This window comes from Leptonychotes weddellii, chromosome 5, assembly GCF_054177405.1.
Source record: "Leptonychotes weddellii isolate Sample4059 chromosome 5, ASM5417740v2, whole genome shotgun sequence".
Lineage (NCBI taxonomy): Eukaryota > Metazoa > Chordata > Mammalia > Carnivora > Phocidae > Leptonychotes > Leptonychotes weddellii.
In genome coordinates, this window is record NC_138373.1 from 105,314,462 (window position 1) to 105,329,668 (window position 15,207).

At 57.7% G+C, this 15,207-nt stretch overlaps 2 protein-coding genes and 1 long non-coding RNA gene across 3 annotated transcripts; 1 reads left to right on the top strand and 2 right to left on the bottom strand.

Annotated features, from left to right (window-relative positions):
• Window positions 1-208: 208 nt before the first annotated feature.
• LOC145721799 (uncharacterized) lies at window positions 209-3,103 on the bottom strand. Its single transcript, XM_081821763.1, has 2 exons — window positions 2,329-3,103; window positions 209-1,504 (listed from the first exon to the last, which is right to left on the bottom strand). The coding sequence occupies exon 2, from the start codon at window positions 1,400-1,402 to the stop codon at window positions 488-490; it is 915 nt and encodes a 304-aa protein (XP_081677889.1). The 5' UTR covers window positions 1,403-1,504; window positions 2,329-3,103; the 3' UTR covers window positions 209-487.
• A 2,410-nt stretch (window positions 3,104-5,513) lies between these two features.
• LOC115937598 (uncharacterized) lies at window positions 5,514-6,502 on the bottom strand. Its single transcript, XR_004072859.2, has 2 exons — window positions 6,195-6,502; window positions 5,514-5,756 (listed from the first exon to the last, which is right to left on the bottom strand). It is a non-coding gene; the product is annotated as an uncharacterized LOC115937598 (long non-coding RNA).
• Window positions 6,503-6,535: 33 nt separating this feature from the next.
• Window positions 6,536-9,307, top strand: HOXC9 (homeobox C9). The gene is made up of 2 exons (XM_006728696.3): window positions 6,536-7,224; window positions 8,925-9,307. The coding sequence occupies exons 1-2, from the start codon at window positions 6,687-6,689 to the stop codon at window positions 9,167-9,169; spliced, it is 783 nt and encodes a 260-aa protein (XP_006728759.1). The 5' UTR covers window positions 6,536-6,686; the 3' UTR covers window positions 9,170-9,307.
• The last annotated feature ends 5,900 nt before the right edge of the window (window positions 9,308-15,207 follow it).

The window sequence follows — 15,207 nt, forward strand, 5'->3', positions numbered from 1 at the left end:
TTTGCGCTTTGGGTCTCTCTCTGCCCCCATTTCCGTTTCAATGTTGGTGGGCTTTTGGGGGGGTGGCCACAGAGCCATGAGTCTGGGGTGTCCCCCTTCCCAGATCCTGGGGAATGGGGTGAGTTCTCATCGGGCCAAGGTGAGGGGCAGTCTGGTGGCCAGAGTCCACCCCGGGGCCCTGGGACCATAGATTATGGCTAAAGCGATGGTGATTATTTATTCGCTTCGCTGGAAGGGAGTCTTTAGAAGAAACAGCGTGAAGAGGAGGGAAAAAATTATCTCTCTCGTCTGCGGATATTAAGATGGATTTTTATTTCTTAAAGGACCCTCCCCGCCGAGAGCGCATAAGCGTAAACTTAATATATGCTCCGCAGCCCAACTCCAGAAATCGCAATAAAAGTTAAAACCTCCCCTACTGGTTTTTTTTAATTATGATATGGGAAAGAGGAGCAGGATTTATAGAGCTGAACTCCTGGCGTGTGAGTGTTTAAGACTTGCGGGAGACGGAGGAAAAGGCAAGAGCTCGCCAAGGAGAGCCTTGGTCTCTGAGATAACTCGCGGGCTGCCGGGGCTCCGGCTTAGCCCGGCCGATCCTCTGTGGCCTCCCCGGGACCTCGGCTCCCCGGCTCCCCGGCACCCTCCGCCCAGGCCCACGGCCTTGCCTCGGCTCGGAGATACAGCCTTTCTCGGGAACAGGTGAAGGGCAGCAGCGGCGGGGGACTGGGGGCTGCGGGTGGGCACTGGGCTTTGTGTGGGTCCCGTGCAGGGGAGGGGGTTTGCAGTCCGGGGCAGGGTCGCGGCCCGAGGGTGGCCCGGCGGGCGTCTTGGCTAGGAGGGGTGTCCGACCCGGCGCGAGGGCTCGGACAAGGTGGATTGTGTGTGGACTTTGGCCGCAGACGGAGCAGAGCGGGCTCCGGGGCGGAGGCCAGCCGCGAGGCGGGCAACCGGATGTTGAGTCTGTAGGAAGGACCTTGAGGTCTGTGTGGTGTTTGGGCTGCCGGGGGGCGGCGGCCGGGAGTGTGGAGCGCGCAGGGCGCGGGGCGCGGCGGTCCGCGTGGGCGAGGCAGCAGGCCCGGCACACCTCTGCCGCTGCAGGGCCGGGTCCTGGGCGTCTGCACAGAGGCCGGCCAGTGGTCAGAGCATGGAAAATAAACGCGGTTAAGGGTCTTTCTTTCTTTTCCACATAAGAGGTCCTTTCTTTCTCTCTCTCTCTCTTTCGGAGATACCTGGATTTGGTCCAGAACAGGTTGCCCGCGGGAGGGCCCCGCGAGCGGCAGCGCGCGAGGGAGGGAGAGAGGGAGGGAGGGCGAGAAAGAGGGAGGGAGGGAGGGAAGGAGGGCGGGCAGCGGCGGCTGCGGTGGCCGGGGCTTCCCTCCCCCGGCGGGAGGCGGCTGCCCTGCATCTGTGGCCGTGGGGAGCCGAGGAGCAGGTAACGAAGGCGCTTCCCGAGGCGGGATTGGACCAAGCCAGAGGGACCGAGTCTTCCGGGTCTCTGCCCAGCGCCCTGGAGGGGAGAGAAGGTAGGGAGATCGGCGCCCGCCCGGCCTGGCAGAGAGGCCTCGGGAATGTTGAACCTGTATTTGATTTTAGGCTCACACTCATGTTGTGAGTCTGTCTGCCTCCGGTGACGCGGTTTGCCTGTCTGTCTGTCTGTCTGAGACGTCCCAAACCCTAGGCTCTCCTTCCAAAGGCTGAAAAAATCGGGAAATTTCGTCGGAATGTGCACTTTCATTCATTGGATTCTCTGCAACTCAGCGGGGCTGGCTGCTGCGCCCCCAAGTTGGAAGGGAGCTTTCCTCCAGCTTTCTGGTTGCCGGATCCTCTGGTTCCCTCCGCCATGGGCTGAGTTTCCGGCTCCAGGTTCGCGGGTTGCCCTGAGGTTTGAGGCCAGACAGCTCCTAGTCTGGCAGGGAGGGCGGGGGAGAGACTAGCGGCTCTGGCCCCTTAATTGTACTTCGGGCCCGTATTGTCTCTCCTTTCGCCACCTCGGCTTCCTCAGTCTGGGCTCCAAAGTCACTGCAAATTTCCTTGCGACACACACACATCACACAAAGATCAGGTAACAAGGCGCCCCGTGCCATGGGGGCTTCAGGCAGAGAGCACCCCCAGTTCTGGGGCCGCTCCTCCCTCAGCCACTCCCCAGGCTGGGAAACCAGACCGGGTTGGGGGAGCCGGAAACAGCCCCGTTCGCTGCGGGGCGGGAGGGCGGGGGGCCGGCGGGAATGCAGGCCGTGGCGTTGAGAGGGCCACGTTCACAGGCCCTAGGGGTTTCACTCCTGCTGGGCTTAGGGCCCTGACTCCTGGCGTGTAGGGATCCCGGATACCCACCTGGGGTGGGGGCAGGACGCGGTCTCCTCGCGGCGGGCCAGGAGAATTCAGTTTCTGCTTCCAGCGCAGGCCTTAGCTCGGAGGAGTTGTGTGTGGGTGTGTTTTTCCCAACAAAGAGGGATCAGGAGCGAGAAGGGGGGAAAGTAGAGGGGAACCGAGGAGGGGGCGGGGAGGGGGAGAGGGCAGCCGAGAGGTGAAATGAGCCCATTTCAGGGGGAGAAGGAAAATGAAAGCAAATGGAGCACGGCCTCCTCCGCGCGGGCGGGTGCTGACGAGCCCGGGGAGTGGGGCTCCCTGCCTGCGGCGGCTGGGGACCGGGAAAAGCCTGTTTTAAATTTAATCCGAACTTGACGGTGTGGATTGAACCGGAGGGAATTTAAATCACTAAGAGGGAGGCGCAGGGCAAGGGGAGGGGATGACTCTAACCTGTCTGTCTCTCTGTCTGTCTGTCCTTCGCATGATGGTGCTAGCTTGGTTGTGGTCGCAGCTGTGCAGGTCTGAGGTGATGGAGTAAGGGTGCCCCTCCCCCTTAGGGGGCTCTCCTGTGCCTAGTGAATTCTTCTGGGGTCGGAGGCAAGCTCTAAGAACCAGAGTGAATGCAGAGCTGCAAGCTAAAGCTGGGGTATCCCCCCCCCCCCCCGGCCAACAGGGACTCCCTGTGTCCTCCAGTCCCTCGGGTTTGCCCCATCGGTGCTGAGGAAAATTGGAGGGCGTGCTGGGGGGTGACAGGGAGTCTGAGAATCTGGGAGGAGATGCAGCAGGAGTAGGTGAGCCTGGAAAGACAAGCCCCTCCTTATTGATGCCCCCACATCCACAGGCCGGGGTTTGGGGCTAGCCTGAAGTTCTGCTTCAGAGCCCTGACCTGCCATCCCACCTCCAAATGCAGAGACGACGGGTACAGCCCACATGCAGTTGTGGAACCCGAGGGACCTCGGCCTGGGGAACTCAGGGACGCCCAGCCCCTTCCAGCCCCCCTCCTCGGGACTGCTGCTCTCGGCAAGGCCTAGGCAAACCGGGGCATCCGTGGGGAGGGGGCTGTGGGCGAGGCCTGCTTCCCGATCCACAGCTGTGTCTGGGCCTGAGTGGGGAGGGTCTGAGTTCGCGCTCTCAGGCAAAGGCGACAATCTCCCCTCAGTTTCACGGGGAATTTGATGGCAGCAGGGAGCCTGGGCCGGGTGATCCGGGCTGCCGCGCTGCGGCTGCCTCTGCTGGGTGGGCAAGCAGGGTGGGCAGGCAGCTCAAGAGTTAGAAAAAAGGTAGTGGCCAAGGGGCGTAGGACAGAAAGGGGCATCTGTTTATAGCCACTATGTCTGAGGGGCTCCCCCAAATAGTAGAGACCCATAGGAAAGGGTCTTTAGGGGCGCCTTTCTTCTAGGAAAACTGAGGTTGGGGCAGATGGGCCCGGTCGACTGGCAAAGACGCAAAAGGAGGAGCGGGGCGTGAGACCTTCTCCTTCATCATGTCTTCTTTGCTCCTAGACTAGAGCGTGGCTCAGCCCCCAGACGCCTGGGTGGCTGCCTGGGCTGAGATGGGGTTCTACATCCTCCAGAGGCCTAGTGTACCCACCCCAGCAGGTCGCCCGGGAGGGGCAGGAGAGGAGGCCTCTTCCTCCTTTGTGTCCGGACAGAAGTGGCCGCCGCGCCCGGAGCCGGTCCCCCGGCAAAGGCCCGGCAAGCCAGCGGACTGCACAATGCCACGGCTGCTCCCAGCTCGCGCCCTGCCCCGTCCCGCCTGCCTATCGCCGCCCTTCCTCCCTCTCGCTCTCTGCACGCCTTCGTCTCCCTGCTCTCCCATCTCTTTTCATCTTGCCCCCCCTCTTTCCTTTAATTCTCCCCTCTCCTTTTTTTTTTAATCTCAATCCTCCATTTTCTTCTCTCTTTCCCTCCTTCCTTCCTCTCCTTGGGCCTGGCGCCGTGTTTCAGTTGTTACATTTCAGGCTCAGTCTCTCTCAGGCTCTGTCCCCTGATGTCCTCTAGGTCTCTGTCTGGTCCCGGGCCCGCTGAAGGCTACACGTCTCTGCTCAGTGCTGCCAGCAGCCGCCCAAGAGCCGGGCAGGGTCCCCAGCCGCCAGGGCTGGGGGAGGTGCTGACGGTGCTGGGGATTTGGAGAAAGCCTCGGTTCTCTCCTGTCTTTTCCTTGAACTAGTGAGGGAGAATTTTTGATTGACAGCTAACCCGATTCCATCAAGGCCAAAGAGATATTCTGTTTCTTGCTGTAATTTGGATTTCCCACACCAGTCCAGTCCGGGGGAGGGGAAGACAATCAGAGCTGAGGGCGAGGAGGCTGAGGCCCCGGGTTGTCTATCCCCAGCCAGGCACTTCTCACACACCCCCCGTGGGTCGAAATCCCAGCCCCGCTAGACCGAAAAGGAAAGAACTGGAGAGGGGGAGGAGCAGGGACTGGGGAGGGGACTTGGAAAGCTGGGGTCAGTGCTGCGAGCTGCAGATCTACCCTCCCCCCCAACTTTCTTCCCCCCCCCATAACACACATGCTACACTCTCTGGGACACCTCTCTCTAGCCCTCCTCCACCCCAGAGGAGAAAGGTCAACAGAGATGCAGGAGAAAACCATCCTCCACCCCGGCCCCCAGCGTTTGGTCCCCTCCTGGGGACAGGAGTGGGAAAGAAGGGCAGGCGTCTCCCGTCTGGGAATCCTTGTCCTTCCCTGCTGCCTCAGAACCCGTGTCTCAGCCTCAGCTCCTGCCTATTTCCCATAGCACAAACTGGGACTCTCCTCTTCTGACCCTGAAATTGCACCCCTCCTTCAAACTCACTCTGTCTTCCCTAGGGTGCATCATGTCTCTGGGGGATGTCACCTGCCCTTCTCGCTACCCCCCAGCCAACCTCCCTGCCCCCCTCTCTTGCACCCACACTGAGAATTTCCTGCTTGCCAAAAGCCCACCTTTACTAAACCACCATGGGGCAGTCTGATGGAAAGCAGAGGGCTGGGCGACAAACCCCAAATTCAAGGAAGAGGGTAGCAACAAACTTATTGGGGGGAGGAATCGAAGTTGTCTGATCTTCCCCACAATCACACTGCCCCCTCCAGAATTCCTGCGTCCGACCCCAGAGAAATTGCTTTCTCCCATCCCTCCTGCTTTCTCCCATCCCTCCGTTGCTTTTTTTCCCGTTCCAAAAACAGCCTACAATTTTATTTAATGAAAGACACATTTATGAACAATCAAATGATCCTCATAAAAATTTTATTGAAGGACGTAAAAACAAGCTACTTGCCCACGACCGAGGTCGCTCTCTCTCGCCTTGCCCGCTCTCACCCTGGCTCTCTGCAGACAGAGCCCTGGAGTGACTTCTTTGGGGGGGGGGGCAGGGTGTCGCAGAGATGGAGTTGGGGGCAAAGGAGGGTGAGCAGGAAGACAGGATGGGGACGCCCCACTTAACTTGTGCTGATCTCTCCTCCACTTCTTCAAGCTGGCAAAGAAAGATAAATAGATATAGACAATAAATTTAAAATAAAGGAGCTTGCATATCTGTGCCAAAGCAAAGAGAGGACTTCTGATGATAAAGGTGTATGAGGTCCCGAGGTCCTCCCCCTCCCACACGCAGGCCACCTTCCCCAAGCTGCCCTACCCCAGATTTGGGGGGCTGAGTTGGCCAGTGGCAGAAGGACGCTCCCCTTTCCCTCCTTCCCTCCCTCCCTCCACCCCAGCTTCCCCAGTCCCCTCCCACACCCTCCCTCCCTCGCTGCTGCTGCTCCTGAAAGAAATACATACATACACACTATTTAAAAACGCATTTTTAAAAGCCACGTTCCGAACTGACAATCGCTGATCTCGGCTCGCGCAGAGACTGCGGGAGCGTCGGGGCCGACAGAGACGGATTACGTCAAGAAATAGTTCCTCCACCTACCTCGGCCGGCCTCTCCGCCCCTGCGGGGCTCCCGCGCCCAGCTCGACCCTGGGGGTCCGGGAACCCTGGCTTCGGGGACTGGCATTTTCACCCCATTAAAAAATCCTCCAGGGTGGGGGGGGTGCGAGAGGCCATCTGCTTATGGGTGGACGTGGGCAAGGGGGTGCTCTGATGAGATACGAGTTGTCCTGAGGGGGTGGCCGGTGCCTGGGGTCCAGAGTTCCGGACCCCCAGGAAAACATAGGTCGCGGGGATCAGCAGAGAGAAGGGGGTGGGAGAAGGGAAAAAAAAAAAAAAGCAAGGAAAAAAAAGCCCCTGCGCATTGATCCGCGCCGTATTTTTGGGTAAATACGATCACGTGGGGGCCGGGGAACCAATGAGCTGCGGGGAAAAGGCTGGAAAAATAATTACCTGCCTTGATTGTTCTGTGAGCAGATAAAAAGTACATATACAGTTCATACAATAATCTTATGTATGTAAAACCCTGTTACGATGTCGGCGACGGGGCCCATCAGTAACTATTACGTGGACTCGCTCATCTCTCACGACAATGAAGACCTCCTAGCGTCCAGGTTTCCGGCCACGGGGGCTCACCCCGCCGCCGCCAGACCCAGCGGTTTGGTGCCGGACTGTAGCGATTTTCCGTCCTGTAGCTTCGCGCCCAAGCCGGCAGTGTTCAGCACGTCGTGGGCGCCCGTGCCCTCGCAGTCGTCCGTGGTATACCACCCGTACGGCCCCCAGCCCCACCTCGGCGCCGACACGCGCTACATGCGGACTTGGCTCGAGCCGCTGTCCGGCGCCGTCTCCTTCCCCAGCTTCCCGGCCGGGGGCCGTCACTACGCCCTCAAGCCGGACGCCTACCCCGGGCGCCGCGCCGACTGCGGCCCGGGCGACGGCCGCAGCTACCCGGACTACATGTACGGCTCGCCCGGGGAGCTGCGCGACCGCGCCCCGCAGACACTGCCCTCGCCCGAGGCGGACGCGCTCGCCGGCAGCAAGCACAAAGAGGAGAAGGCCGACCTGGACCCCAGTAAGTTGGGAGCAATTTTCCTTTACAACCGGCGCGGGAGGGGAGGGGAGGCCGGGCGGGGGGAGCCAGATTACAGCCCCTCGGAGCAGCGCAGGGAGCGCGGGAGAGGGGCGAGGGCGAGGGGGCGAGGACTCAATAAAAGCGAATTACCTTGGGGAGCTTTCAGGGGCAGGAAGGTCTGAGAAGGGAGCCCAGGGAGCCAGGTTGGGAGAGGGCTGAGGGGGGCTCCTCTCCCTGGAGCTGGCTTTGACGAGAGACCCCCCACCCCACCCCCAGCCCAGGCTTTTTGGCTCAGTCGCTACTTTCCAAGAAATGCAGACAGGGCCAGGGGATGGGGTGGGGGGTGAGGTTCATTTTATGGTTTGAGGTGGGATTGGGGGAGAGATGAGGAGGACACTGGGGACAGAGAGGAAATACCCCAGGGAGAAAAATCACCCCTACCTCCCAGCCAGCATGGGGGTTCTTACCCCACCAGGGATTCATTAAACAGAAGGTGCATGGACTTCTTCTCCCCCCAGGAGCACTGGGTGAGAGGTCTGGGGGATTTCACAGCCTGGGAACTTGGAGAAATCAGGACTTCCAGAGTTGGGGAAGAGAAGTGGGGTCTCAGTCTCCTTAAACTTGAGAGCCCTCTTCTGAGGGTCTGCAGGAAAGAGGGTTGAGAACTGGGCTCAGGGATGAGGAATGGGGGGGAGCATCTCCCCAGATTAGAGAATTATACACACACACACACTCCCATCAAGGAGACTGGAGCCTTCTGAGTATTGCACAGAAGGGCAGGAGTAGGTGGGGCTGGGGGGGCAGGTGGGAGCTGCTGGGCCAGAGAAAGGGGAAAGAAGGGGAAACAGCAGGGGAGGGGGTGCAGCCCCTGGGTGTGAGGAAGTGTCTGGGGGAGTCCCAGGAGGGGGCTGCAGGAAATCCTTTTCCTCCAGCCCCATAAGGGGCCAGGGCCTAATTATACCCCTCTGAAGGCTTCCCTCCTTGCCCTCAGCTACTCCCATAAACCTGAAATTGGAGGCTTGGCTCCTGCAGAGCCTGTCCTGGGGCTGGCAGGAGGAGGGCACTGGAAGCCTAACAGGGAAGCTAAGATATGGGGGAGCCTGTCCCAAGGCCAGTAGGTCTCTGGGGAGAGGAGAAAGGCTTTCCCCATTCTAGCATCACTCTGAGAATTCGCTTCAGCAGGGTTGAACTCCGAGAGCGGAGCCGGGCGCTGAAGAGGGTAGTGAGGGGCTTAGGGACTCTCAGGGTCAGGAAACAGAACTGCTGAAATTTCAGGACTTCGTCGTGGGCTGGGAGGATGGGAGGGGGCAGAGGAGGAGGGAAGTGGGGAGGAGAGAGACCTCGCTATAAAAATAAAAAACAAGAGAGAGAAGCGTTTATGGGCCTATGAAACGGTTGGGAATTTGGACTTTTTATGAGCATATTCTCGAATTACTACTCTTGAAGCTGAGGACCAGACTGGAGGGGCTTTGATAGCTTTGATTTCCTATAGTTTTAGGTGCTAGAAATTGAAGAGGGGGGACGGTGGGGAGGGGGCAGAATGCAAAAGGAGTCAGGAAGAAAATTCCCCAAGCAAAACGTGTCCAAATTCAGGTTCAATTATTGCATTTGGGGAGCCTGGCTAAGTCTAGGGGTAGGGTGGCAGGGCTCCTGGGCTAGAAAGGGGCTCCACTGACCCCTGCCTGTGTTTGGCCCTCCAGGCAACCCCGTGGCCAACTGGATTCACGCCCGCTCCACGAGGAAGAAGCGCTGCCCCTACACCAAGTACCAGACGCTGGAACTGGAGAAGGAGTTTCTCTTCAATATGTATTTAACCAGGGACCGTCGGTACGAGGTGGCCCGGGTTCTCAACCTCACGGAGCGGCAGGTCAAAATCTGGTTTCAGAACCGGAGGATGAAGATGAAAAAGATGAATAAAGAGAAAACCGACAAGGAGCAATCCTAAACCCTGCCCCAGCCTGCTGCCTCGGCACAGCCAAGGGAAAAACAAAAAGCCCCACAAAAATACCCCAACCCAGGCGGGAGAGAGCACGAAAAGAAAAGGAAAGAACAAGATAGAGAAAAGCCAATCAGCTTAAAAGGAAGGGGGAAAAGGAAAACTCTTGCGATTTGGGAGGGTTCAGTGTTAAGAAATTGGTGTTTTAGAATTAGTTCTACCCAGCGAGGAGCAGGAGGCGGGGAGAGAATCCGCTTTCTCTTCTCCCAGCGCAACTGAAATAAATAACACACACAAATGTGATTTTTTCCCTCCTTTCTTCAGAGAAGCCAGTACTTGAATCGTTGTATCTCTATTTTGTTTCTGTATCGTATTTGGTCTGGGCCATCCCTCCCCAGGCCTGGGGTGCTCTGCGTGCAGATTTTGTACAAAAAAAAGACACCCACACAATAACAATTCCCAGCCCAGGAGCCGAGGGACGAGGGCCCGGACCGTGCCGCAGGCTGGGTCGGGCGGGCAGGCCGGCGCCTCGGGCTTGTACATAGCGGTGTTTCTCCTCATCCCCAGCGTCCGTCCTGTAACGTGCTTCTGTTTGTTATGGTTAGAACAGCTCTGTGTTAATATATCGAAGTCACTTAAAAAACCAGAAACCCAACCGCATCCAGTTCTCGTTATTTCTCCTCCCTGTGGCTCCCAGGCTGCTGTCGTGGAGGAGGCAAGTGTTCAGTTCCTTTGGGGCAAGCCAGAGCCAGGGAAGGGGCTCCCTCTACCTCGGAAGGGCAAGTGCCTGCCGCTGCTCCCCACGCAGGGTGGGGTGGGCATGAGGGCCCCAGGGCTGGAGTGGAGGCTGCTGAGGCCTGGCCCAGCTTGTGCCTGCCCCGCCGGCTGCCTGTGAGTTTCCTGGTAGCTCGATGGAGTCCAGGGGGTGGGGGGTGGGGGCATGGCATGAATGGTTTTCCCTGGCTGTAATTAATTGTAATAATTTATGAGTACACGAGATCGGAGGGAAGAGATAAGTGAAGATGAAAGTTGGGTGCTGGGTGAGGGCCCGGGCTGGATACTTGCCTGCCTGCATTGGTGCTTCGAGGGATGGCTGGGAGGGAGGGAGGGTGTGCGGTGAGCGGTGAACGGTGAGGGAGAAGGCTGAGCAGGCCTCAGGGAGCAGAAGAGGCACTGGGGACTGCGTTGAGAGTAAAAGAAGGGAGAGAGAGAGAGGAGGGAGAGGGAGGGAGAGAGGGAGAGAAGGAAGGAGGGAGAGAGGAAGTAGGGAGGGAAGAAAGGAAGGGAGAGAAGGAGGAAGGAGAAAGATGGCAAAACCAATACAATCTGAATTAGATTTTGTTTCAACTTCTCAATGCATTCTCAGCTTCTCTCTCTCTCTCTCTCCCTCTCCTAGTTCTCTTTCCTTCTCAGTCTCTCTCTCTCTGGTGGTTAGTTTGAATGTTGATTTGGGGGTAATAGGGTTATGCTGAGTGGCTGCAGCGTTTCTGGGGGATGACATGGCCAAGGCCTAAGGAAGCCGGTCAGGGATTAGCCTGGAGGGGGTGTTCCCTGATGGTGGTGGGACCCCAGGCATAAGAGTAGAGGCCCATATGTGCAACAGCCCATTGGGGCTGGTCAGTGGCACTGCACCCCAGAGCGCCTTCCCCAGCGCCGGCAGTTTTCATCTGCTAATCAGAAGCAGACACAAGCTGCTGGGTATGCCTCGGCCCCGGTGCCCCCTTTCTCGGAAATCCCCCAATCTGGAAACTATTAAACTCAGACGACTTGAAATATAGCGCTTTAATATCTCAGGCTGCCCATTCTGGTGAGGGTGCAGGGTGTTGTTCTGAGTACTTGGGGAATACCACCATAAAAGAAAATCATTGGGGATCCCAGTCCTTCTGCAGCTTCCTCCATCGCATGGCCTTACAGGATTGGTGAGGCACTTGGAGGGACCAGCCCCTTCCCCATCATTTGAATCTCCTACCCCCTCCTTCCATTCAACACTCCCAATTTCGGGGACTGGAGAAAGGTGGGAAGGCACAAACATTTTGTTTCGATGATATTTTGAGGGGGGCAATCAAAAGTCGCAAACACTGGTTTTCCCAGTGGCTGAAGCACCCTCTCCTCTTTTCCCACTGAAGAGACCTCCTCCCTAATTCCAGAACCAGTTGTTTCCTTGCTCCTTTTGAATGGTGCTTTGCCTGTAGTTTATCCTCTTTTCTCAATCCTCACTCCCCTCTTTGGCCATTTCGCTGTTCTGGGACCCTGGCCTCAGTTTCGCTCCGGGCAGAGGCCAGGGCACCCGTGTCCCTGGGTCCTGACTGCCAGTCCTGACTGCGGGGACTCAGGCTTTTCTCCCAGACCAGGCTCCGCCGCGTTTCCGGGCCTCCACCCCGCCCCTGCTCCAAGGCCCTGTCGCCTCCCCTCGTCCGTCAGCGCGGCCTGCTTCCTGCAGCCCGCCGGAGAGCGGCCTTACTCCGGACAGGAAGGAGGGCCGCAGGGCTCGGGGCTCCGAGGGCCCTGGCGAGAGCATGGGATCCAGAGCAGGCCCACCCGGCCCAGCCCACTGTTCAGTTCCAGCTCAGCCTCCAGCCTGCAGGTCAGGATTGGACTCAATTTTTTTTAATTTATTACAATTTGTGAATTAAAACCATAACACAACACACATCTAGAAAGAAACGAAAGCTGGGGGTGGGGTGGGGGGAAAGAGGGGCTAGCAAACGCCCTCCTGCCCTAATCTTCCCCTCCCACCTCTCCTCTGCTCCTTTGTCAGAATCACAAAACCCTAAAGGTTGTTCCACTTGGGAAGGCAGCGGATAGGTACATTTCCGCAGCCCCGAAATGCCACTTTTATGGCGTTGTTTGTCTCCCTGCGCTGGATTCTGAATGGGGCCGAACAAAACAGCAGCGCGGAGCTGGCTAGACGTCTGGGCTTAATTGTTTTATGGTTTAAATAAGGTGGACACTCTTTCCTTTGAAATCGGATTATAGGAATGTTTTGTCTATGGCCCACGGAGAACAGGACCTCACTGGCTGGGAGGGAGAGGTGGAGAGAGCGCGCGCATGAGAGAGAGAGAGAGGAAGAGAGGGAGAGGGGTGGGCTACAAACCAGGGGGCAAACAGTCGGGAGAAGTCAGCGTCCCACCCCAAAGTCCTGCAGGCGGCGGCGGAATAGGCGGTGCGGAGCCAGCGGCAGGGTAAGAGGAGCGAGGAGTTTAGGGTGCGCGCCGCGGGCAGGAGGTAGCGGGAGCCTCGGAGCGTGCATCTGCGTGAGCGGAGATGTTCCGAGCCCAGAAATGCGCCTGAATAGGGGGGAGATCGCGGCAGGTCCTTTGTACAGTGTCTCTTAATGCGGGGAGGGAGGGTGAGAAAAAGAAAATAGTGTGAAACCTTTGAGAAGGTTTATTTGGAGAGCTTGGAAAACAAAAGGACAGCGGCCCCGGGGGAACTTCCTTCCAGGGACCCCTCTCTCTCGCACCCATTTGGAAACTCCATCCTCTCACTTCCCACCTTTGGGCCAAGGCTGGGACCTGCTTGCTCTATCTGTTGGCTTTTTCCCAGCCGGACTGCATTGGAGCAAGTGGACGCGAGGTGGCGCTGTTGCTCAATGTTAGAGGCGGCGGCGGTGCCCCCGGCCGGCCTGGCGATACTGACGTTTGAGGCCCGGCCCGGAGGAGCAGCGGGGAGAAGGCCCCGCGCCCCGGCCCCAGCCCGGCCCCACTGGCTCTGAGCAAATCAATCCTCTCACCTGCGAGGTGTAAATAAATCGCGAGTGGCGGCGGGAGATGAGCCCTCGCTCTGGCAGCAGGCTCGAGAGGCTCAGGAGGGCGGGCGTCGAAAATAATCGCTTTGCGAAGGAGATAAGCACCAAGCAGGCGGCGCGTAATTAACACAAAAAGGCAGAATGACCCGGACAAACGAACATAAATCCGTGGTACCTAGGAGGGCGGAGCAGGCCTCGGGGCGAGGGGCAGAGACGCCCCAGCGAGGATGACTGCTTGCGGTTCCTTTATTTCCAAGCTCCGGGAGCGAAATCAACCAGATACGTGTAAAAGGAAAAAAAGGCGATCAAATGAAAAAAGGAAAGAAGGAAAGAAAAAGCGAGGGACCCCCAAAAGGGGAAATCGAGTCCAGCCAGGGGTTTCAGGACTGGTGGGCTCTCAGAGCAGACGGTGGTGGCGGCACACTCGGGACAGTCGCATTCCAAGACACAAAGGCCTGGAAGAATAGCTCTGTGGCAGGGTTTTCGCTGGACCATAAAATGTCGAGATATCCCCCCACCCTCTAAAAGATAAGGCACAGGCCCCAGAGCGGATCTGGCCTGCCGAGCCTCCTCTTTCCAGGCAGGGAAGGGAAAATATTTATGACAGTCCCCAGTGACCCAGATGCTGGGAACCCAGAGCCCATCTCGTTCAGCTTGGTACTCTGAGCAGAGTAGGCTCAGACAAGGCAGGGCTGAAACCAAGGCTGGAGCTTGCTCTGGTAGTGGAGGAGACCCCTGTCATGCCCCCCACTGTCCTGGACCCTAGGGAGGCCTGCAGCCCTGGCACAGTCCTCTTCTGATCCTCCCCTCCTGCTGCTCCAGGGCCAGAGTTCTGGACATTGCAGAGTTTGGGCAGTCCTTAATTCAGGTGGAGGTGGGTTCCTCCATATTCAGGGATCCTGGAAGTGTCCTTTGCTGGGGCACCAGTGACTCTTCTTTGGGAATTGGCTGAGAGTGGCCATCTTCCCAGCAATTATTTAGATAATAGAGGGACTGGGAGGAGGGTGTTATTCTACACCATCCTTTCCTGCACCACCATTCCTTCATCCATCCCAGAAAACGATCTGGTTTTCTAACAGCCTCCTTCCTCATCCAACCCTGAAACCCCAGGATGTGGAAAGAAAATAGGTAGCAAAATTTTTTCATGATGCAAACAGCTAAAGAGGCACGTGTGTTTGTCAGGTATCAGTCCCCTGTGTGCCCGGGGTTCACAGTGTCTGTGAGGTGACAGGGATGCTTCCGGGCATGCATGATGGTTGAGGGAGCGTGCATTCGATGTGTTTCAGGGTGGGAGGTGGCACATCCAGGATGTGTGTATCCCAAGTGTGCCCCACTATTGCCCTGTGTACAACAACCTCACACACCGCGGAAGGGGAGGACTGGAAAAATCCTTCTAATTCCTCTTCCTCATTCGTATGCACACAGCACACGTATTCACAGCTCTCTCACTTTCTCCCTTTTCTCTCTGTCTCTGTTCAGCCCCACATAACTGTACACACTTATGGCCAGAGAAGGGTACTGATGGACTAAGGTTCTTTTATCCATTAGAATTACCTTGAATTTACCTAGTCTTGGGGATAGAGGAGGAACCCCCTAGAGAAACTGTGGGTAAATATTTAAAGAGGGTCTGTTGACAGTTCCCATCCACATCCTGGCCTGGGCAGCCTGCCTGGGGAAGTAGGGGGTGCAATGAAGCCAGGGGGCCCTCCAGGCTGAGCTGGCATTTCCTATAGGGCTTGAGTATGTGGGGACAAGTAAGAGGCCTGCTCCAGTCCCCTCCAACCCAGATACAAATAGTCTCCCGAGAAGAAACATCCTGGATCAGCCCAGCCGGAAACCAGGGACCCGCCAGCTGCCCTCTCCTCTGTCCCCATAAACTGCTTGGCTTTCAGAGCCCCCAGCCAAGCTGCAGGGCAGCCCCGCCTGGGTATGTGGAGTGCACCCCACCTCCAGCCCTCTCCTCTACTCACAGCAGGCGGGCAAGAGAATCTTGGGGATGGGGGAAGATGGGGCAGCTTCCCACCCTGAGGAGGGGCAGGAGACGTGGAGGGTTGGGATGCCTGAGGTATTTGGGGATATGCTGTGCTGACATGCTTGCCCCTTCTGAGTCCCAGGCTTAAGGACGCCCTGGGGAGCCCATCTTTTGGGTTAGGGGCCCTGCTCTCTTGCTGGCATTCAACCGCCTGGGGGGAGGGTCTTATACATGTTGAGGTAACCTGAGTTGACCTGCTGGCTCAGGTGTCTCTGTCTGAGAGGAAGGGAAGGGGAAGAGGGGAGAGGCACCTTCAAATCTGAATGC

What these genes read in the sequence shown, in the direction of transcription:
- LOC145721799 (XM_081821763.1), bottom strand. Translation starts at nt 1,402, where the DNA reads ATGCAGGGCAGCCGCCTCCCGCCGGGGGAGGGAAGCCCCGGCCACCGC.
- HOXC9 (XM_006728696.3), top strand. Translation starts at nt 6,687, where the DNA reads ATGTCGGCGACGGGGCCCATCAGTAACTATTACGTGGACTCGCTCATC. An exon ending in GAAGGCCGACCTGGACCCCA is followed by an intron (nt 7,225 to 8,924) that starts GTAAGTTGGGAG and finishes TTGGCCCTCCAG; the next exon opens with GCAACCCCGTGGCCAACTGG.